This window comes from Lepisma saccharinum, chromosome 18 (genome assembly GCF_977018435.1).
Source record: "Lepisma saccharinum chromosome 18, izLepSacc3.1, whole genome shotgun sequence".
Taxonomy (NCBI): domain Eukaryota; kingdom Metazoa; phylum Arthropoda; class Insecta; order Zygentoma; family Lepismatidae; genus Lepisma; species Lepisma saccharinum.
The window spans coordinates 16635770-16659768 of record NC_139246.1 but is presented as its reverse complement, the minus strand read 5'-3'; the positions used below and the strand labels follow the sequence as shown (position 1 = coordinate 16659768).

At 37.8% G+C, this 23999-nt stretch overlaps 1 protein-coding gene across 1 annotated transcript in view; it reads left to right on the top strand.

Annotated features, from left to right (window-relative positions):
- The window catches only part of LOC146002419 (sarcalumenin-like), a 110558-nt gene that overhangs the window by 54674 nt on the left and 31885 nt on the right, over positions 1-23999 (top strand). Inside the window, exons 4-5 of the mRNA XM_083140241.1 lie at positions 9762-9855; positions 13078-13132. Coding sequence (XP_082996367.1) covers positions 9762-9855; positions 13078-13132 — 149 coding nt within the window. The remainder of the gene's footprint in view (positions 1-9761; positions 9856-13077; positions 13133-23999) is intronic.

The window sequence follows — 23999 nt, the reverse complement described above, 5'->3', positions numbered from 1 at the left end:
GATATCCAACTTTTACATATTAGGCCTTAATTGACATGTGGCTTCTGGGGGGGATTCTGAATTAAATTTTGGGGGGGCAGTATCCAACTCTAGCTCTTAAATTTTGTCGGGTATTTTAGTTAGAGGGGGATTGAGCATTAAATTGAGGGAATATCCAAGTCTTGTGTATTGCTATTGTCTTAGACTGTTGCGGAAATTCTGGTGTGGAGACTGAAAATTAATTTTTGGAGGAGATAATATCCACTCTTCAATATCAACAGTAAGACTAAAATTGATTGAGTATTAAATTTAAAGGGGAGATATGAAGCTCTTGATAAAGTGTTAAATCTTAGATTGTCAAGGGATTTCTGTAGAGAAGAGAGAGTTCGAACATTAAATTTTGTAGACTGTATTTAGCGATCCACTCGCTTTCGACCCCGAACGTACCAAAGGAGAAGCTGGAAAAGACTGAAGAATATTAATTTAATAGGATGTCAATACTTTCTTAAAGCCTGCAAAGAAATGAAGAAGAATTTTCTTGCTCGCTTCGCTCGCAATGGTGAGTTCCTGGGATGTGTGTTTGGTGCTTTAATGAGGTGAATGTGACGTTTTTAAACTATAGTTGTATTACAAGATTAGCGATATTCTCAATTATGATGAACGATTGTAGGGGTGGTCTTGAGTGATGGACCCCCTGTTATTGTAATTCAATCCTGCGGATTGCGATATTGTTTGAGGGCGCGAATGATATTTTGGGGGGGGGGGGACGCATGACATGATTTTGGGAGGACGCGCCATTGGCCTGGGGGGAGGGGGGGATGGTCACCCCTGCAGGGTGCGATTTATCCTCTAATGTTGTTCCTTTCAATAGGAGCTCGCATACAGTGTTAACATAAATGGAGTCTCAACAATGACTTCCTACAAGTGAGTTTTTCTGAACATTAAAAAGAGCCGTCATTGCAGTGTCTTGATCTTGAATCAAGTGATCTCGGGTTGGATAACGTTGGAGGCACATTGCACAGTAGTTCGGATCCCATTTTAAACTGTAGGTCCAGTCCCGGTTAGCTTATGTGTGCATAAAGTGGACTTTAAAAAATGACAATTCAATGTAGAGACTTGAATAGAATAACAGTTTTGATGTGAAAAAAGGCGCCAGAACTAAAAAAAGCGAAGTTAGTTCCTATGGATTAGGGATGGCCAAACGGATCCGGATCCGGGTCCGAAAGTTTCGGATCTGGATCCGGATCCGAAAATCCGGATCCGAGAGTTTCGTATCTCAATCCCATTATAATATTAGCACACCTTGGCCTGTCTCGTCTCGTGGAGCCTCGTGGAAATGCTGTCTCGTCTCGAAAATATTCGTTTGTCTTATGACACATGGTCAATCTCGTCTCGTCTCGAATTTTTAAAAGCCTGTCCCGTCTCGTCCCGTGGGCAACACTAACACCTTAAAAGGTATTATGATCTTCGATTACAAAGACATTTTTCATTAGTTAATCCTACAAGAATTTTTTGCAAGTGTTGTTCCTAAGATACTTTTCATAAAATGTCAGAGGTGATTTTGTAAATGCCATTGAAACGAATATGTATTCATTCGAATGTATGGAAATGGAAACACACATAAATGTGAGACATTCCATTCCAGGATGAAACCTTCAACACATATAACAAGATAGAAATGTTACAAAAAAAATATACAATTTTTCTACAGTTACAGTTTTACAAATTAAAATAAAACATTATAATATATGCAGTGTTACATAATTACAAAGTGTAAGACTAACAAGGGAGGTTATCTAAGTGTCCCCCTCCGACTTCCATGAAACTTGGCAGGTGTATAGAGGAGACCAATGAAAGAAATACGTATTTTTTTTGTTTCAGCCAAAAAACGGTTTTAGGGGGCAAAACCCCCTTAAATGTCAAGATGAGGACAAATTGAAGTGAGGATCTGTCCCCTGTGTCCCCCTCCGATTTCCATGATACTTGGCAGGTGTGTGTATAAACGGGCCCAAAGGAAGAAATACGTGTTTTTTTTTTGTTTCGGCTAAAAAACTATTTTAGGGGCAAACCCCCTCAAATGTCAAAATGAGGACAAATTTAAGTGGGCATTTGACTCCTGTGTCCCCCTCCGATTTTCATGAAACTTCGCAGGTGTATAGAGGAGCCCAAAGGAAGAAATACGTGTTTTTTTTGTTTCGGCTAAAAAACTGTTTTAGGGGGCAAAACCCGCCTCAAATATCAAGATGAGGACAAATTGACGTGGGGATCATCTGACCCATGTTTCCCCCTCCGATTTCCATGAAATTTGGCAGGTGTATAGAGAGAGACGCCCTATGCCCCCTGTTTCTTCCTATACCATATTTACGTAGTTTGGGGGTCAGATCCCCACTTCAATTTCTCCTCATCTTGACATTTGAGGGGGTTTTGTCCCCTAAAACAGTTTTTTAGCTGAAACACAAAATCACGTATTTCTTCCTTTGGGCCCCTCTATACACCTGCGAAGTTTCATGGAAATCGGAGGGGTAGACTTAGACCTCCCTTGTATGTGTATTAATTAATTACAAATCGCGCACGCGCGCGCACACACTATATATATGTATATATATTTATATTAGCAGGTAACAATATGTTATAAACACATTCTTACTTTCCAAAGAAGCGCATGTGGGATGGCAAAACGGATCCGGATCCGAAAGTACCGGATCCGGATCCAAAAAAATTTAGGATCCGGAACCAACCGGATCCGGATTTCGGATCCGCTAGGATCCGGATCTGGCCATCCCTACTGTGGATGTGCATGGCGTACGGGTCATTTAAAGATGTCCACCTGAATGTCGTGTGAATGTAAATGTGTCGCGATCGTGTAGAAGCGATTCAATCGCGAACAGTCACTTTATTAAATTATCATCACTGTTCATTAGTGGATTATTTCCTTTCCAAGTCATTTGTGTATGCACTACGTCAATAATATGTATGCAGATGCGCGGGACTTATTTGAATTTTCCATTGTGCAAAGGTGGTGCAGTTGAAAGTTGTGTTCAACTCTAGTGACGGGTGAATAATCTGTACCCCTTCTAATAATGCTGGTCTAGAAATTTGAGGATAGATTAATTCTTCTGGATGTAAGAAGAAGCTTATTTGTTGTTTCAAGTAACCCACAGGAAGATTATTGGGAAAGGATACGTTCTTATGCTGGTATAACATCAATAAATCTAAATCATATTTTGGATCATTCTTTGATGTTTTGCTCATACTATTTGTCAAATTGTCTCACGTGACAAAATGCGAGCAGACCTAGGCTCTGTCCGAAAGGTACAAAGTACATACTTGAAGTATGGTTTTGACGGAAATGACGTCACCGAGTACAGTTCGAAAGCTCCAAGAACAGAAGCACACAAGTACGCAGCACTCAGCACAGATGATTGGTGACTGGGTCACGTGATATCCACACTCGTTGTTCATTTGTTTTAAATCGCGGAGATAGAAAACCAGCAACACGGGTTAAATATGCGTTATGAGTCAGCAAGTTGTTGGTTAAACTGTGGAAATGTATGTGTACAAACATTTGAAAATGCTATGTGATTTCTATGGTTATAAACAAGTGTTTAAAACGCGAGGGAAACAACGTGTCCTCAGTTCTACCTACTGATCGTATTTGGCGCTGCAGTCGAAGTGCAATTCGAAATACTTTCACTTCCAGTCCATGACTTGAAGACCGCACTCCAAGACCATACTCGGAGGATGCTCGCTTCAACTACGGTCTTGCACACGGTCTTAGACTATTGAGTTTGAGAAAGAAAATTAAAGAATGCATGTGCAAAGAAGCTGCTTTGTTGAATGTCATACTTGATGTCCTTTTGAAGTCACTTGGTCGAGAGTTATATAAAGGTCGGTCCATACGCTACGTCTTCAAGTACGTCTTGCTTGTGCAGTTAAAAACTGTACAGAACAAGACGTTGCAGTTCTGGTGCGTCTACACGCTACGTCAGTTCTGCGAAGTCCATTAGGGAGGAAGGGCTACTCTGGTCAATATTCGCAGTTTGTCTTCCAAAAAGAATGCAACTTAAACGTCTTAGAGCACGAGCCTAAAAGACTATTTCAATAGTTCACTAAGGTTAGATTTCCTAATTCCCTAGAATACTTTACAATATTTAAAAACCAAAAGTTAACATACCCTTTTTTGATGATTCTCTTATGAAAAATGTATTTGCAATTCAGTTTGCTTAAAAATATTTCTATTACAAATAATAAATTAATTACAATGTACAAGTTATTGATATTTGCACTACTGTATGCCGCTCGTTTACCTCTTGGATTAATCGCGACGAAGAGAATGGATGACGAAGTGATTAAATGGTGATGGGACGAACACAGTGATACACACGCATATGATCATGGTTCGAACTTGAGATTTCTGGCTTTCTAGCGCGTTACGCTGACAGTATTGCCATGGAGATCGGGTAAGGTAGCTTATTAAAACACATTTTCTGCGGGGTTGAAAAAAGTACCACCTTGTTACCATTTGTGGTTTGGCTTATTTTACTTCGCTTTCCCGCGATTTTTGGCTAATTGCGAAATGGGGATGGGTGATGTATGATCCATTCGATGGACACTCACAAATAACCATGCCCAGGTCGGAATTCGATCCTGGGACCTCTGGCGTCATAGCGCGATGTGATAACCACTCCGCCACGGACGGCGTTTCATTGGGTGACGCGTGGTCTGCGCATGGAGTCCCATCGCCACTGTTTTCTGGCTTTCGTGACCGGTCACTATGTATCAATTTTACATTTCCACAATGTATACATTATTTACTTACATTCTACAAAAACATTTACATATGTAAAGCTAGGGCCTCCCCGATGGAGCAGTGCTAGCGTCGTCGCCTTGTGATCAAGGGGTCCCGGGTTCGATACCCGGTGGAGGCACATAGTGGTTCGGATTCCACTTTAAACTGTAGGCCCAGTCCCGATTAGCCTTAATGTGCATAAAGTGGACTTAAAACAACAAATCAATCAATCAATATGTAAAGCTGTTTACAATAATTATTATTTACAGTTTTACAAAGTTTCTACTTACAATTATTTACATTTCACAGAACTTATTTACAAGAATTTCTATTTACAAATGAGCAGACAGCTAGTGTTGGCAAACTTGCTAACACTACGAATCCATCTCCGCCCCCGTGGCAGAGTGGTTAGCGCATTGCTCTACGTCAGGGTTCCCGGGTTCGAATGCCGGCCTGGGCATGGATGTTTGTAAGTGTCCATTCATTATGTCATCACTCATCCCCATCTTCGCAAATTAGCCAAAAGTGGCATAAATAGCGAAGAAAATAAACCAAATCAATGAATGCAAAACCAACAAATTTTATTTATAGATACGGACCTTGATTTTTCGGTGTTATTTTTTTCCAAAATCGGTGTTTTTCTTTTCTTTCTTTTCGTGTTAGTTTTCCCAAAAATTCGCGTTTATATTTTAGCACTTTTTCTGCCAAATATACCAAAAATGAAACCTTCATTGTGCTTTTAAACTAGTGTTTTAAATTGCAGACCGGTTGCCCTACATCTGTTCGTAAGAGTTTAATACCTTAGAAACTACTTTTGGGGAGTTATTTTCCATTATTTATCGCGCGACAAATGGCGATGTTACAGATCTCGTGGGACGGTAGATGTGCACGCGATCCCCGCCAAAATCGCGCAACTTTCCTCGGTGATGAGAAACGCTCGCGCGACATGTAATGTCTTCCGATAGAGTGAAAAATCTTGATAAACATACAGTTACACATTGTTTCAAGTAGTTGTCGGAATTATTTCATGGATAACATGCACTTCTCTTGGATAAAATGTTTGATAACGTGAGCATTATACAGAGCATTCCCTGACATTCGCTACGAGACTCGGCGGCAAGCGGCCCGGCATCAGCGCTTGTCTTTCTTGGTGAACGGGTCCGCGACACATCACCCCCACCTTCGGCCATGATCAAGAAAGTGGGGGGGGGGGGTCCTAACTCCACACCCGCTATATGCCTTCATGGCATGGTGCAAAGCACAGGGGGGGGAGCACTTTACTTTTTTTTAATGGTTTGTCTGAGAACTCATTGTTGAAATATAGTAGGTCTTAATTTTTTGCTGTTGAAATTGGAGAAGGCAAATTCAGTTGGTCATTGTTGTCAAAGATGTTGGATTTATATTCCCTATTTTATCTACTTTCCTGTAAGATAATACAGGGTGGCGACAGACCTGGAAAACCGGGAAAAGTCAGGGAATTTTAGGTGTCAAAAAAAGTCAGGGAAACGTCAGGGAATTTTTTTTACGAAAAATAGGTAATTTGCATTTTTGTAGGAAAGTTGTTATAACTCTGGCACTATGGAAGCAATCTACTTCAGATAACTTTTGTTTTGCAGCTAAAACATCATAGCATGCAACCGTGCACAATTCAGAACGCCGGACTGATGAAGGGGGCTTGGGGCACGACCTCCGAATTTCAATGGAAAAACATAAAAATTTATAGTTTCCCCTTCTTCCCCCGCTATTTTGGGGAGAGGGCGCGATCTTTAGTATTCTTTTCAAAGAATGCACATTTCTCAAGAGAACTTAACGTGTTTCATGTTCCTGGGTGCCATACAAGTTGAATAGTGAGCCAAATTGTGAAACTGTTCGGAAATGTGGCATGGATATGTTGCGGAGAGGGGGGAGGTTGGTCATCAATATGAATTTCCCAGGCTTGCTCCAGACCTGTGTCAGAGTTTCCACCCAAACATAAGAGTATGAAGGTCCAAAAAGCACATTCATTCCGTAATCAGCACCATGATACCATATGATATCATCGGGCCAGTACGACCTTACTCTGATGATACCATATGGTTGGTATCATCGGAGGAGTAAAGGTTAAGCCTCTAAATATTACGTGGAAAATGCATTGAATTGTCATTTTTTCCTTGTCCGTATGGGAGTAGTAAGGGGACTTGTCAGCAGATGGAGGGGATAAGAGCGGGTGGCGCCGTCCGATAGTTGTCGGACGTCGTAGTAAGGCATTTTGTTGGGCAAACTGAAGGAACATGGAAACAAATAGGTTCCATTGATACATACGATTTTTGTCGAATATCGCCACCCGACAAAGTATCTCACTACAAGATGCGACAGAAATTGCATGAACTGCAACATCCCACAAAAATCGCATGCATAAACAAGAAGAGCTTTAGCTGCAAATATGCTGCTGGAATTTTATTACTCTTCTGGCTCACTTCACCTTATTTAATGTAGCAGTGCTTACGAAGGTTTTCTTTCATCATCCTGACGTATTACTGGTTTCGCACAAGTTAACATACGTTTACAATGACAGTGCACTATTCTTAGATATCAAGAAGAATCCAACAAAACGGGAGATATATATTGAATACCATCACGAAAAAGTGAAACATAAATCTGTATTGGTGAACGTTATAAAAATTAGCAAATGCTCCCAACCTCAAATTTACTGCAACATAAGTATTGCAATGAAATTAACGCCACTCTCTGTCCTGTCTGTTTAAACTCGTGAGAGATGGTCATTAATCTCTCACTGAGTGAAGTTAATGTCCAATATTATGAAATCAAGTACTAATAATAAATACGTAAATATTTTAATATCATATTTACTCGAATCATTCAATCATAAAAGCAAATCTCTTTCTTCAAGAATTGACTGCTAAATTTTCACTTTCCATCTACTGATTTATACGAGGGGTAGCCAGAAAGTAATTTCCAATTAGTAGGGACATTGATTTTTCGCAAACGCCAAAACCCTGAAAAATAGTAATTGCTGCGAAGTTATGTTTAGGAATGTGCAGTGATGTCTGGACACATTTTTCGCCCGTTCGAAATATCGAAATGTGAATTGTTGGCGTTTTTAGCGATTTTTTGTATGTCGCTCTCTGTCCACTAGTGCTGCTTATAGGCACCATTGGAGCTTTTTTCAGGATGCCCCTCGTATATGAACTTTCAGAAGCTTTTATTATTAGAGTGTTCTTGCTTTAATGTGTGGTTAGCTAAACCAGGTACCTATACAATGCAATTCTATAAATTCCTTGCGTTAAATTTCTAATACCTACATACCCTTTACGTCAGCATTAATGGTATAACTGCTTGTTGTCAGTTTCACAGTAGCTACTTCACTTGGATATACTGTACTGAAGCAGAAATCCCATTCATAATGTAAGGAAATATAAAACACTTTATTTTGTTTGATTCAATTGTTTCACTTTCACTTATATGAAAGAGTTAAGTTGTTTGCTTTACAGAGAAGAGAGAAGTTGCTTTATGTGTTGAAAAATGAGTCCACACTCATGGTTCTTGCAAGCAAAGGGTTCCAAACCTCAGTGGAAATATCAACATATAATACCGAGAATGTATAAAGAGACTGATAAATTACAAATTGTATTTCTTAATCAATCACTCTTCACTCTTATCTCATCAAGTGTTTTATTTTAAACTTACTGCGTATGACAAAATTCCGTAATCCTTCCCTAGCTTGTGAATTGTAATAATTTTCCAAATTCTATTTTGCAGTTTGAATTCAAATCCTAGAGAATAGAGAAATTAAGTCAATTTCATAGAAGATAATATTGGTACTTAACAAAACCATACGTGGATCTGTATGAGTTTATTATTTCCATTTGCAAACACATCGATTTAGTTTAGTTTGTAATTGTCAGGGAAAAATGTAAATTTTGTCCTGGAAAAGTCAGGGAATTTCATTTCTGCTTGTTTGTAGCCACCCTGTAATAGTGTCACATTGCTCTATGGAATATAGTGATATTACTATCAAAAAGGAGTAATAGATTCCAAACTGCTGAGATGAGATGTCTTCATCTTTGCAGCCTCATTGTCGGTGTACAGTGACCTCAATGTACACAGTTTTCTTTTCTTCTCCCAGTGAGGATGTGGCTTGCCTCCCATGTATGTGAGGTTGCCATAAAGTTTGGACACATCAAATACCTTCTTGTGTGGACATGAGATTTAGCTCACAGAAACCTGTAAAATACATGAAAATTCAGTCCTGACCAATGCATTAAAACATGTCCAGAGTTTATATCCACTCTGTATATAGCATCACGTGAAGTGATAAATAGAGGCATGCAAATTTCGTTTTTGACGAAAACATGAAATATGAAATAACATGCTATAATGTTCATTTTTCATGTTTCTGAAAGGTGTGAGGTGCAATTTTCTACCCTGTTTTGTCACGAAGTAATGCGAAATGAACTGCAAAATGCGAAATCTACTCTTAACCACGAAATTTACCATTTATATACCGATGCGACACTTTCTGAAGTCTAAAATATTCTGTTAGTTTTGCAATTCACGGAATATTGATTAATTCTGCTGTAAATATTTGAGAAGCAAAAATGGACCCCTTTACACAGAAATAAACTTAATACTCTGGCAACTACATAAATGTGCTATTAGAAGGAATACGTTTGCTTTGTGTAATAAGGGCAGTTTTAAAATCAAATTTAGGATTATATTCACAATTTTAAAATCAAAATGTCATTCTATATAGCACTTTTGATGTGATTGTTCACCGCTATAACACCGAAGTGTTATATTTTACCGCTTTTGAACCCGAAATCGACTCTGTTTTTGTACCGAAATTGTGCTTTTTTATTTACCAAAAATATGTGCCTCTAGTGATAAAACATTGCCAAGAAAGCCAATACTGTTGTTTTTCATTAGTTAAACTAATTTTTACTTGATGGTTGTGTCCTAGTATTTTTGATTTGGTTGTTTCTACTCTTTTCAGGTACATTGAAGAACATGTCCAGAAAACTGGAGTTGCCATTGAAACTCAGGGGTTTGTTATTGTTACTAGTGGGAAGAAGAGAGAATCTCTTATGGTAAGTGTGCCTTGGAAATCAGCGACATAATTTTTATCTTATGATTTAGAGCACACAGGAAATGCACTACATAGAAATTTAGGCTAACTGTAGACCAATGAGAACAAGTCTCTGCGCAAGTAGTAACGCGAAACGGCTCCACCAATGAACAGTGAGAGAAATGGGATTGTGTAATGGGCGACGGGAGTTACCCAATTTCCTCCTTCGCTATGCAGTGTTGCAAACTTTTGAAAAGGATAATACCGAACGCACATGGCCAAGATGTGTCTCCAGGTCCGTAGGATTGGTTTAAGAATTTCTTAGGGAAATATCAGGGATAAAACTGCAAGAGCAAATTTTGACAAGCCGTGAATTTAGCATACGGACTAAGGTCTGGACCGTACGTCCGAACATGTACGGTCAGGACCGTACGGTTGGCAACGCTGCACTTTCACCACTCAATTTTCCTCCTCCTCCTCTGCCGATATGCTGTGGCCCTGCTCTACAGTTAGCTGGTACAGGGTATAGATTAGAACTTGAACCCAAGTCTGACACTTCATGCTATTGCTACAATGTAGATTTCTACATAGTATGACACTTGTAACCCAGGTATAATGCTAGTGAGGTACAAAACCAATGCATGTCCTTAACATAATATCCACCTCTTTGATCTTCTGCAATCTAGAAATTTCAGTGTAGCCATACCGGTCTTACTAGTTCAGTTGTAGGAACAGTAGCACAGAAAGTCAAGGATTCCAAGTTGTCTTTTTTAAACAAAAATTTTGAATTCTATTCAAAATTTCCTGTCCAAAGCATGCTTTTACGTAACAGATTGATCTACTACCAGATAGGTCCAATGTCTTTACGGAAATGAATTCCTTAGAAAATTTCAATGCATTTTGATATACTGAATGACCCCCTTTCCATTTGAAAATTTTGACTTGGATCCAAGATGGCGGACTCCAAGATGGCGGCCACATTCCTGATCTACCTCAAATGGTTCGCCCCCAGCCCTATTCTTTGCTTGTGACCTCAGATCTTTCATTTTTATTTCAGTTTTCTACTTATTAGGGCGACTTTTGACTCACCCTGTAGATGTTGAGTTAAGGCTTCCCATGTTCTTGATTGAGTGATGTAATCAGCACCATACTTCTGTTTACTTTAATTGGGTGACCATGACATCTATGATTGTTACTTCTACTAGCTTTCCAGTCTGAAGTCTGTACACATTTGATGCAATGTTGGCCCATTAACAAATAATTGCTACCCTGAACTGCAAAAGAGAAGAATGCTAAAGAACATGATATAGTGGTACATTCCAAGATATTTAAAAAAATAAGATGAACATATTGTGTACGACCCCTTTTGGAGTACTAACCAGTAAAGACTTACACGATGATGATGGTCGTCTGTCTTCCCAGTACCTCAGTGGCCAAGCATGGTGAGTGCTGGATCCATGATCTCACCATTGATGACTCCAGGTTTGAGCCCTGGCATAGCCACAATTGGTGCTTTGTAATTGTGCCTTCATCAGATTTCATCTAATCAGAATTCATTCTCATATCATAGATAAAATACCAATGTGAGGGACATCCTGAACAAAATCTCTCTAATCTTACATAATCGAAATAGAAGCCACAGTAGTTACAAAACTATTACATTCTTTCTGCTGTCTGAAGTGCAGCTATGGTGCACAGAATATTATCATGCATGATGGCTCCATCATTGGACATATAGTTTATCACCACGTTATACATTTTTTCCTTGCCTGTCCTTGTTGGTACAGGGTGTCCAAAAAGTCATGCAACCGAGATTTTGAACGTACGTAACTATTGTACAAAAACCTAGAGATATGAAATATGCACTGGGTGTTAACTTTATCTATGTGGATATTTTTTACACATTAAACAAGAATCATGCTCTACATGAATATTCAGTGTGGGAGAAAAGTTAGTAATGTGCAAAAAAGTTTTTGTACAAAGTAAAAACAAACATGAATAATGGACAGCCATGGGGTAGCTTGCAATATTTTTTTTATGTGTATCGATGGTCTCTATGGGTATTTGTCGAATTGATGAAAGAACGATAATTTTTTGTGCATTACAGGGGGTTAATTATGACATTCATAAAAATGTGTTTTTATGAAATTTTGAGGTGTTCTGGCAACATTGGTTGCATTAGAGGGCAGTAGCATGTGTGCCCTACACCTGGATATGTTATTCTGTCAATGCCAAGATGAAAGAAAATATTTGAAATTTATCGTACAACAAGAGGGTAGGTTAGTCTTATGTATGATAAATTTCAACTCTTCTTATTTCATCTGGGTAGTAATTGAATAACATAGACATTTTTGGGTCAAACACTAACCCCAAACTCCCGTGGAACTTTATCCCATGGTAACATTGCACAGGCTGCCTATGCATCAGACATTACGTGCTCCCCTGCAGTGGCAGCTCATGGTACTAATTGTACAAACAAAACAAAAACAAACAAAAAAAAACTATTGAAGATGAACTCCATGTGGCGGTCTTTCATTGAATTATTAATTTTTACTTGTACGATTTACCATTCAGAACACCAGATTATATAACTTACTGCCAGAAAACAAATAACTCTTTGAATCGATTCGAAAACTTAAAGTATCACGCACTTACTGACAAACGAAACGGACGTGTTACATGGCCGGCCATTGTTTCTCTCAGCCGTGTCTCGGTAGTCGCATGTTTATGCACGGTGTCCGCCGTCAGATTGTGAGAGCTTTCGATATCTCCCACTTGGCAGCATCACCGTACATTGTCTGCGTTGAATGCAGTCCGCTTTTTAGCACCGACAAGGGCCTAGCAGGGAGGGAAGTGGAAGCAATTCTTACATTAGAGTTAACATGGACTGGCAGTCCTCAAGGGGGAAGCGGCTTCCTATGCCAGTTTGCCTCTTGTTGCGTGCCAAGTGAATTTGAAAGCTCCACACAGCGCAACGGGACACAGTAAGATAGCGGAAGTATAAATATTTAATTTTTGCACTAATGGCAACAAAATATAATTTGTTTGGGGGTGCAGCCCCCCTTTCATCAGCCACCACTGCTCCCCTGCGACACTCTTTTAGATCTAGTATCTGCAGTTCTTTCACCATCTGTTAGTCACTTTACGACATTTTCTTGTGATAAACTTGAGATATAATGCTATGAACTGGCATGTAAATTTAGGAATTGAGTTGGTAGAAAATAACAGCTCGTTTTCTTTACAGGGAAATGCCACATTGCACTTATATCCACACTTCAAACCACTTCAAAAAATATCAGGTAAGGATTTTAATATCAGTATGATAACTCTTGTATATTGTTTAAATTTTGTTTTAGTCCACTTGATGCACATATAGGTTAATCAGGACTACAGCAACAATTTAAAGTGGAATCTGAACTACTATGTGACTGCACTGGGTATTGAACCTGGACCCCTTGATTACAAGGCGATGATGATTACAAGGCACATAGTGGTTTGGATCGCACTTTAACTGTAGGTTCAGTCCCGACCAGCCTATCTGTGCATAAAGTAGACTTAAAACTCAAACAAAATATGTATATATTGTATATATAGGGTGATTTGTAATTCGACCTATTCCTGGAAAGGGGTAATACTAGAGCACATTTGCAAGAAATTTGACCCTATGCATTGGGGGTCAGAAATCAATGGGTTTCGAGTTATTGCAGTTTGTAGATTTTCGTGACATATTCCGACTTGTGACAAAAAACTACTAATTGTGGAAAAACTACTCCACCCTGGGCACTTAATTGACACGTTGCCAACAGCTGACAAATGAGTGACTGACTACTGGGATAAAAATTCATGCCCAAAATTCCCATACTCACAGACAGAAACAGTCATTAGATCACACGCCATGAACAAATTTGGAAACTATAGTTTAAATCGAAGAGGATGACTCAAAAAAATGGTAACACACTTAGCGTAAAAATTATGGCCATAAGGTGCCAGGGTCAATTAAGTGCCCAGGGTGGAGTAGTTTTTCCACAATTAGTAGTTTTTTGTTGCAAGTCGGAATATGTCACGAAAATCTACAAACTGCAATAACTCGAAACCCATTGATTTCCGACCCCCAATGCATAGGGTCAAATTTGTTGCAAATGTGCTCTAGTATTACCCCTTTCCAGGAATAGGTCGAATTACAAATCACCCTGTATACATTGCATATGTTAATATTGTTTGAGATTTTGTATTCAGAAACCATACATTTTCTGTCATATATGGGAAGGGGATGATCAGTTTTTCTCCTGGTGGCAATCTTAATTTGGAGTTGTATCTTGTCAATTTCCAGAGATAGATATTTGTCTTAACCGTGTTACTGCTTATTTGGTACTCTTTTCACCAATACTGTATATCTACAAATAACATGCAATGTAGTGCAGAATCATGCCATTTAAATTATTAGATGTAAGAGAGTTACTAACTTTTTCCACGAAACGTACTTGTAGAAGTTCTATCAATTTCGGTGGCCTCTGCGACAAAGCAACAAGTTCTCAAGTGGGTTGTGGCAAAGGCCACCAAAATTAATAGAACCTCTACAAGTAAGTTTCACAGAAAAAGTTAGTAGCTCGTCTTATATTCCTCAACATAATGTCATTTTGTTATTTTTATGGATATAAACATAATTCATATGCTGTAGTTTTGTAAAGTACAAGTAAATGTTGAAACCCTTTGCTGTCGTCTTGTTACTGTGCTGCTGGATTTTTGGCCCAACCAAGATAGAATTTTTCAACAATTTCTCATATTTTGAGAATCCACTATACAGTAGGCACCCTCTAGTTCGGCCAGCTCGGGACCGAACCGTAGGCCGAATGAACCAAAGTAATGCAAAAGAGACCAATAAATCTTATAAACGGTACGGCCATACATTAAAATTAGTTAGATGGTAGTTTAAACCATGTTTAAGTGTATTTCACTGCACAAAAAACAAACTACTTCTGGCCTACTTAGTGCTTACCGACAACGTGAAGTTTTTCTCGTTGTCAGGTGTCGTCTACTTTCTTTACCTTCGACTGATCTGTACAGCACAATACTTTCCAGTGCTAGACAAACAAGTGGTGACTTGTTGCCTGCAAGGTGGCGGGGGCAGCCCGAACCATCTGGCGGCCGAACGAACCGAAGCCAAACTAGAGGGCACCTACTGTATTTGAAATTCTAAAGAAAAAATACATCTGTTTAATATTCCTTCTAGAGCATTCAAGTGAATCTTCATGAGATTTTCTTTCATTCTTGTCTAGATATACATAATACAGTTAAAGCACCACAAAACTAAGACACACATCTACTGTCAGATTAAAAATTATAGATACTCAAGTTTGTATGCCAATTAAAAATTTACCAGTATACCTACATAAGAACAAGTAACATCAAAATTTAGCTTATTCAATTCTGTGTTAATCTATGCTAACCCAAGTGTGCCTTTTATTTTTTATTGTCATGAGAACAAAAAAGGTGCCATATTTTAAGTTTTGCAAACGATGGCTCTCTTTGAAATTCTATAAATTTCAAGTCGTGTTTCGATCATGATGAAATTTTATCATGGTGCAGGCAGAAAGGTTTTAAACACAATTCTTAATTTTCAGATTTTTAAAATTTGTCAAGAAACCGTTCTTATCAATTTTATGAAACAAATGTTCTTAGTATAGGGTAGTCCTACAAATACAATATTGGTCTTGTTGTGAAGCTCTTTGCATCTGTTTTTAGAATCCATTATTATCAATTCACATTGCGAAACCGATTTTATAGAGATTTTTATTCAATGGAGTAAATATGTAACGTGGAACATGGCAACCCAGCAAGCTCTGACTTGCAATGATGTCCCATAGTTTCACTGTTCAACGGACATCGCTGTGTGCAGTGTTGCCACGTTCCACATTACATATTTACTCCATTGAATAAAAATCTGTATAAAATCTGTTTCACAATGTATTTTAAGAACAGGTGCAAAGAGCTTAAAAACAAGACCAAAATTACATTTCTAGGACTACCCAATACTAAGAAAAAGTTGTTTCACAAAATTGATAAGAACTGTTTTTAGACAAATTTTAGAAATCTGAAAATTAGGAATTGTATTTAGAACCTTTCTGCCTGCACCATACTAAAAATTCATCACGATCGGACAACCTGTTTTTTATTTATAGAATTTCAAAGAGAGTGATTGTTTGCAAGACTCAAAAAAACCAGCCCTTTTTTTATCATGACGATAAAAATTAGAAGGCACACTCGAAAAAAAAATGGTTTTAATAGATTAACGCAGAATTGAATAAGCTAAATTTTGATGTAACTCTTTTTTTTGTAGGTCTACTGGTTAATTATTAATTGGAGTCCAAACTAGAGTATCTGTAATTTTAAATCTGACAGTAGATAACATTGAGGGTAAACTACATAAAAATTAACTTGGATTCTCTAGAAGGAATTCTAAACTGATGCAATTTTGTAGATTTCCTTTGTCATACACAGTTTTGCTGACAAAGCAAAAGAGCAAGCAACTGATAAATTTGACATTGCAGTGCAAAACAAATTCAGCCCATCTCTGAAGTAATATATCTTTCTTGATTGGAAGAATCAACCATTTTATTCACCATTAATATGTGTGTGTACTTGTGCGGTGTAAAAGTGAAGTAAAATAATTAAAGGAGAAATAAAAATATTAGGCAAATATAGCCAGAAAGTATTATTGCTGTGGCAATAAGCTATTGGGTTTTTATTGTCCCCCAAGGGTTTGCTCTTTGTTGAAACATCTGGCCTGCTGGTGGTTGTTTATGCCAATCCTTCCTGCGTTGGCCAAGCAGGAAGCTGTTGCCAAAGCATCCTGGAAGTGTAGCAAGAGAGACTCACCACAGGAAGAGATAAGGAGGGTCTGGCTGCCACAGGCCGATAAGGAGTGTGATTAGTTGGTCGATGTTTTGCAGTCTTCCTTGGCCAGTGTGTCTCAACTGAAATGTTACTCTCCTCAAACTTACGTTGAAAGGTTGTAAAGTCCACTTTATGCGCAGTGGCTAATTGAAAATGAAACTGGAGTCTGACTCCACATATTAGAGAGCTTCACTTGGATATAAGGCAAAGTTCATGCACATTGCACCATGCAGTGAAGGCACATGTCAGGGGATGTGGAGGTAGGGCACCACACGTTCTCGATATCAACACATTTTTGGAGGTGATGTGATCAGCACCATGCTCCAGCCATCTTTACCTCATGGGTACTGATTTATTTGACTGGGTGAACCCCAGAGCTGCTTTATGCAGGGACAAGGTAGGAAAAATTCCGAAAGACTGCCCATCCTGGGAATCAAACCCTGGTCTCCCATGTGACAGTCAGACTCCTACCAACTACACCACTGTGATGTGAACATTTCAAAATAGAGGCACTTTGCTAATGCAACACAGTACTTTGTTGAACATACATGTTATTTATATGTTAAATTAAAGTGTAGATATAAAACTTTCTGATGATGAAAGTCGATAACTGGAAGGATCAATACAGAATATGCCAATACTGGTAACTTATATTTTAGTAGTGCAATATATTATATGCCAGTTTTTCCTGGAAGACCCTATATGGTTCATTCACCTCCTTACGTTATATCTCAAATCATGGAAAATATGAATGATTCCTTTGTCTCCCCTTCTACCTCCCCCCAATAATATGCACAAAAAATTACACTGATGTATTTTGCCTTGAAAGAAACCAACGTAGTACTCGGAAATTTAAAAACTTCATGGAAACAAATTCAAATTCTTTACTTGATTACTCAACTTAAAATTATCAGAAATTTTACCAATAATCGTGTCAGTAGCAAACACTGATCAAATGATATTATCTCCAATTTGAATCTTGTATTCTTGTTAGTCTCAGAGTTTCTTTTGTGGTTTTATTAGAAAAGATTTGTAGCTTTTTGTAGTCATTTCTTTTCTTCTCTACAAAATAGGTTTCATTTGATTGACCTTCTCAGAGTGTGAAAAATATTTGGTACATGTTTATGTTATGAAAAAATATAAATATGCTGACCAAGGCAGTAATTTATTTTATTAAAAACATAAACTAAACGTAACGTTTCAACCTTCTAGCAAGGTTAGTTTATGTTTTTAATAAAATAAATTACTGCCGTGGTCAGCATATTTATATTTTTTCATAATCATGGAAACAAGGCTTAATGGTGTTATGTTTACGTTGTGTGATTGTGCATACACATCTAAATTATGCCAAGATGGAAGCAATTTTCTGTGTCCATGTTTCTGTCTATTTAGGAACCTATTAATTTCAAAGTTCTGCTGCTTTTATTGTCTATATTTGTGGGATTTATAGATCTTTTACATTATATACATTACTGCATTCTTTTGTTACTTGCAGCTTGGTAATGTTATAGTTTTGTAATTTTGTACTAGTTTTGCATTATTTTCATAGCACCATAAAATCTCAGTTCCTCCCTGATGATATACTGGGCTCGGAAGTTGATGCCCTAAAAAAAATAAAAAATTAACTATAGAATGACCTTAAAATAAAATTAAAAATGGCCTTAAATTACTTTAGCTCTTAAAATCAAAGCTTGTTTTTTTGCATAAATTACAAGAGAATAGTTGAATAATTCTATAAAACATGTTTGGTGGTTTAAACTACCGAAGTAAAGGGGAAAGAAGCAATTTAGTGCTACAGTAGTTTTTTCTTCAATGTTACATAAAATACTCTTTTCCATTGACTGTATTTTCGATTAATGGCGAATTCGCTAACATGACTATATCAGGAAAATTTATATATGTAACTTATGTGAGCAAAGTCCTCCTCCGTAGCCGAGCGAGTTAAGGCATTCACTCGACTTGAGATCATTTGCTGCGGGACAGCGTAGGTTCGAATCTGGCTCTGGTCGGAATTTATTCGGCCTACGTATAGGGCCAGTGGCAACCCACCATCGTGAGGAAATTGGGGAGCTTTGAATGACCCCCCGACTATTCCAATACTGGTTGCGGATCTCCACGCTTAGAGGTGATGAAGGAAAGCGTGGGAGGGAGACCGGCAGTCGGTAGGTAAGCCAAGGCCCTTCAGGGCTGTTGCGCAAAGGATTATTATTATATGTGAGCAAATGCATTTAAAAGTCTCAAAACAACAGGGGAAGAGGAAAATAAACCTCAGAAGTAAAGAAAAATGATAAAAATGGCAAAAAAAAATACTGAAAAATGACCCAAAAGCCAGAAGAGGTCGAAAAATGCAAAATAAAGAACAATGTTTTCTGATTCTAAGGGAAGGGAATGAACTGATATCAGTTTAGCACTGTTTTCAAGGCTCAGAATAAAAGATGATTTCTTCAAGGGATTCTGGGTTTGATCGCGGGTAGAGGCACATTGAGCAGTGGTTCCTGACCACACCTAAAACTGTAGGTCCAGTCTCACTTAACCTATCCAAGCATAAAGTGGACTTTTGACAAACATTTTGACTATAAAATTTCAGGGCAATTTTTGTTCGTTCTCATTTCCATCTAGTCCTTTTAACCAAAAATGTAATTTTATGGAATAAAAGGTAGGATTCGTGATTGTGTCACTGTCTTGCATTGTTTCCTTCAACTGCCATTCGTTTTCGTCTTGTGTGTAGAGCAGGGTAGTGGCAGACAGCCAATGGGCTGCTATCTCTCCCACTTCCTGTTGGTCTCCAAACCGAGGGGGGAACTAGGTGGGTATAAAGGAAGTCGCAGAGGCCCAAGCAAGGGAAGTTTAAGGTTCTTTTCATTTGTGCTTGAAATAGCTTCGCAGTAACTAGTGTTCCTACTGCAGTTGGAGGATATTTTTTTCCCATGGGAAGATATAGGGTTAAGTGGAATACAATGGAGGTAAGTGCTTAGACACTTTGTCAAAGTTAGTTACAGTTGAAAAATGTGATAGGATTTTCATGACTTAGCATATTTTTTTGGTAAGGGTAATGTGTTCCCTAAATATATAGAAATTCATATTGCGAAGAAACTAATTGAATTAAGGTGCTTTCTAAGGGCATATTTTGTCATCTTTGGCCATTTATACGTGATGGAGCATATTTTGATGGATTTTCGGTCATATTCAGCATATTTTCGCTTTTTCAAGAAATTTACAGTCATTTTCGGAGTGGATTCATTCTAACTTCCATGTTGACTCGAGTTTTCTTTTTTTTTTGGACTGCAGCAAAATCTTTTTCATTTTTATTTGAAAATTAACGAAAAGTATTCAAAAAATGCATTGCAACTCAGGGCCCATAAAGTGAACTATAAATAGTTCGTATGTGAAAATATTTCAGCGTATATTAGATATTGGTGTTTGAAACAGTTCAGTTATAAGTTATATTTCAAATTCTAGTGCACATTTTGTAAAATATTAGAGCATATTTTATTTGGCATATTTTGGTGATTTTTAGGTCATAAAAATCCTATCACTAGTGATAACAGATGCTTAGGATTTGTATTCATTTGACAAAATAGGTCTTCAAAATGTGTACTTATGTTGAGAATTGTTAGACCTTCCATGCTTTACATATTGCCGACTGGATGCTATTTTGTCGTATCTCCACTTTTTGTCGGAGTTGAGTTGGTGACATTATCGTCTTCCTTACAGGTTAATGCATCACCTTTCGAAACAATGTATCTGACTGTCAAGTGGTGTGAAATATCAACATTAATAAAATGTTTGTGCAAATATTTTAGTGTATTCAAAATCCACATACATCAAACTTTAATTAAGCCAGTGCATTTTGACACAACATAGTATTCAGCCGGCGATATGTCCAAGGACTCTCATGTTCACATGGATGTTAGGTGAGCAATTTGATGGTGCTATTCGTACCTTATGGATGCCATTCAGTTCCTGGTTTAGATTTTGTGAGGGGTCGTGAATTTCCATGTTTTGGGTAACACTTTAAAATGTCAGTCCAATGCCACTTCTGTGCAGATATATCATTAAAATAAGATTTGTTAAACCTTTGTCATTGGTGTTGGTTCTGTCAGTAAATAGACACTTGAGTCAGAGGTATTGAAATGTGAGTCTAGAAATTAGGGATGGGCCGATATGAAATTTTGGCTGATACCGATAATGTACCGATATAAAATTTACCGATACTGATAACCGATATTCTACCGATCTGATATAAAATTAGAAATGGTCCTTGAAGAACCTGAAAGGTTCATTGACCTCCTTAATAATTGTGTGTTTCAAAGTGACTGCAGTGAAAAAGAAATTGCATATTTTGGACATTTACTTTTTTAGAAAGTAGGACATGGAGATTATCCATAAAAATTGCAACAAAATGGCAGAATTTTGCATTAAATTATCAGATATTTATAGATATATCTGATTGGTTAAACAATCTGTAATTTTACTGATACACCAATATGCCTATGTCAGCCGATACGGATAGAGTACCAATTAATTGGTCCCATCCCTACTAGAAATCAAAATGGCAGTGGTAGTCAATTCAAGTTTAGGTTTTCCAATGAAGCAGTCTGATCTTTGGTAGAACAAGATTCACACACACGCGTACATCTACAGTTTTTGCTATTATGCATATTGGAAATGAAAGATAACAGGTTACCTGGATTATGTGCATGGCAATACATTTTCTTTAGCAAAGTGCCAAATATATTTTGATTTATTCGAAGATTTCAATATTTTTTCTACAAATTCCACTATTGTTAAGAGCAAATCCACAAATTGTGTACGGAATTTGAAAATCTTTTTATTGTCTTAACTCTAATGACAACACAGCATGGTGAACAAGGATATTACCTTTTCACATCTCGTGTAAATGAATATTAATTCCATTTGAAAAACATACTTTTATTGCCTATCAATTTCAGTGACTCGACACAAAAAATTAAAGATATATTTTTGCAAGTAACATGGTACTAATATTTATTTATATAACAAGCGAACTATAAATATATTTGTGTTAAGAAAGTAAGTGATATATCAATTTTGTTCACATCCCACTTTCTCAAGATGGTCAGATTGTAGTTTGTCAGTGAGAGTTTGTGAAACATTTTTCTTGCACCCTTGTGTTAGAGGTAAAGAGGGAGGTGGGGGGAAGTTTCTGCACCTAAAGTCGGGCCGCGATAAGAAGTAGTGTCCAATCAGAATGCAGAACGTGACCAAATTCTGTCTCCTCGTTGGCTGCCATGTGGCTGGGGGTTTTCTGCGTTGCCACGTTCGCACAAACAGGCGGACAGGCTAATCAGCTGTTGGCAAGCTCGGACAAAAATAAAACATCATGCAAAATTAAGCATGTACGTATCAGTATGCTAATATATGTTGTTTCCGTCGTAAAGTGATAAATAACGAATCTAGAAGTTTGAATCTGAAGTTTCTTGTAGGTTAACGTTAACTTCCTGTGTGAATTTTACTTTCTGGCAAGCATGAAACATTTTCTCTTCCTGCTCTACACAGCAACCAAAAACCCTCCTGAAAGAACCTCTGTTGTTTTTTTTATTATGGTACATTGCAAGCATCAGCTACTGGCATCTTTTTACTTGCATTGTATTGTATCACAATTACCTACAAAAGAAAATGCGTCTTGCGTTATGAACAACTTTGGCAAATCGTTCTCCTTTGATTTCATGCCTCCTCTCTTTGCCTTCTTTGTCACACCGCGGCGTTCGTCATTTTCGCAACTCAATACCGACCACAGCTATGCCCGCCTATTGTTTTTGTATACGAAACTCGCTCTTTGTTTTGTAATGACATGGAATTTATGCTTCTGTTTATACATTGTTGAAGCTTCAGCAATTTCTTGAAAATTAGGGCAAATTACGTATAAACAAATTACGTACAACTTGGTTTCATTAACACGTTTTTAAATTATATTTTGCGGAACCTACAAAAATTTACCTGTAAAACAGAATTTCACAGAACTGAGTTACTGTATTATGGAGAAGAATTTATCAAGAACAAATCAATTGTGTGTGAATTGATTGATTGATTGAGTTGGTGTTTTAAAGTCCACTTTATGCACATTACGGCTAATCTGGAATGGACCTACAGTTGGAAGTGGGATCCTGTGTACCAATTACTTTCTTTCTTCTTTCCGACATTGCAGTACAATTTCTCCAAACAACTCTTACAAACACACACACTAACTGCCGCTCACGCACAAAAGTATTCAATACAGAAATCGGACTGAATATTAAAAACAACGCACTTCACTCAGCCAAAAGCTCTCTGCCTATTAACGTTGTTCCTTCAAATATGAACAGAGTCTGAATGAGAACAATGGAAGTGTCTCGTTGTTGACTGTTTAACCAGATGTTTAATCCTACATGTGTTTCTGTGGGCTCGCAAAAATCCTGAAGTAGGTCAATCCGGCAATAGCGCGTCACTACCAGAGTGGGTGGTTCCATGCCGGCTGCTAGCGCATCCCGACTGTAGTATGCTCAATTGTAATGGTTTCACACATAGTTGATAACCACATTCTGCAATCCCCTATGTAAAATGGAGCACAAGAAGCCAAAACATTATCCTTACTACATAGTTCAATTTATCTGTCTGTTAACTAGAGACAAAATTTGATGTGTTGAAACCCATACCAAACAGTAGCTCCAGGAACTCTTGCTTTGGATATACCGGGTGTTAAAAAATTATTGGTCTATTTTGTAAGACTATATTTTCACCAATAATGAACAGAAATACATGATATTAGCACCATTTGAAAGAAGGATATTTGAAGTTTCACAAAGACCTTAAATGCATCCAATACATGACGCTCCATCAATAAAAGTGATGTGTTCCAACAAACCCTCATCTATTTCCATCATGGCCACGAATTTTGCATAAAGCTTCAGATGCATCAGGCTGAAGTTTTTGTACCAGTTACAATTTGTACAGGTACAACTTCAATCTATTATGTAGAATTGTCCACACTGTGGACGTCTGTATCTGCAATTCTACGTAGAGATTTCCTAGAGCTCTGAACAAAACTTTCATGCACTCTGTCGACCGTTTCTTTGGTAACACTTCTTATTGACGACATGGGAGGACCATGACATCCAAATGCTCTTTGAACCACCACAGCACTGTTAGTTTGTGCATATTCCAGGACACACCAACTACGTTTGGTTGGTAATGCTTATATTTTCTCTGACCCTGATGTATGCTTTTTCCTGCAAGATATCAGTATAGTGCTAG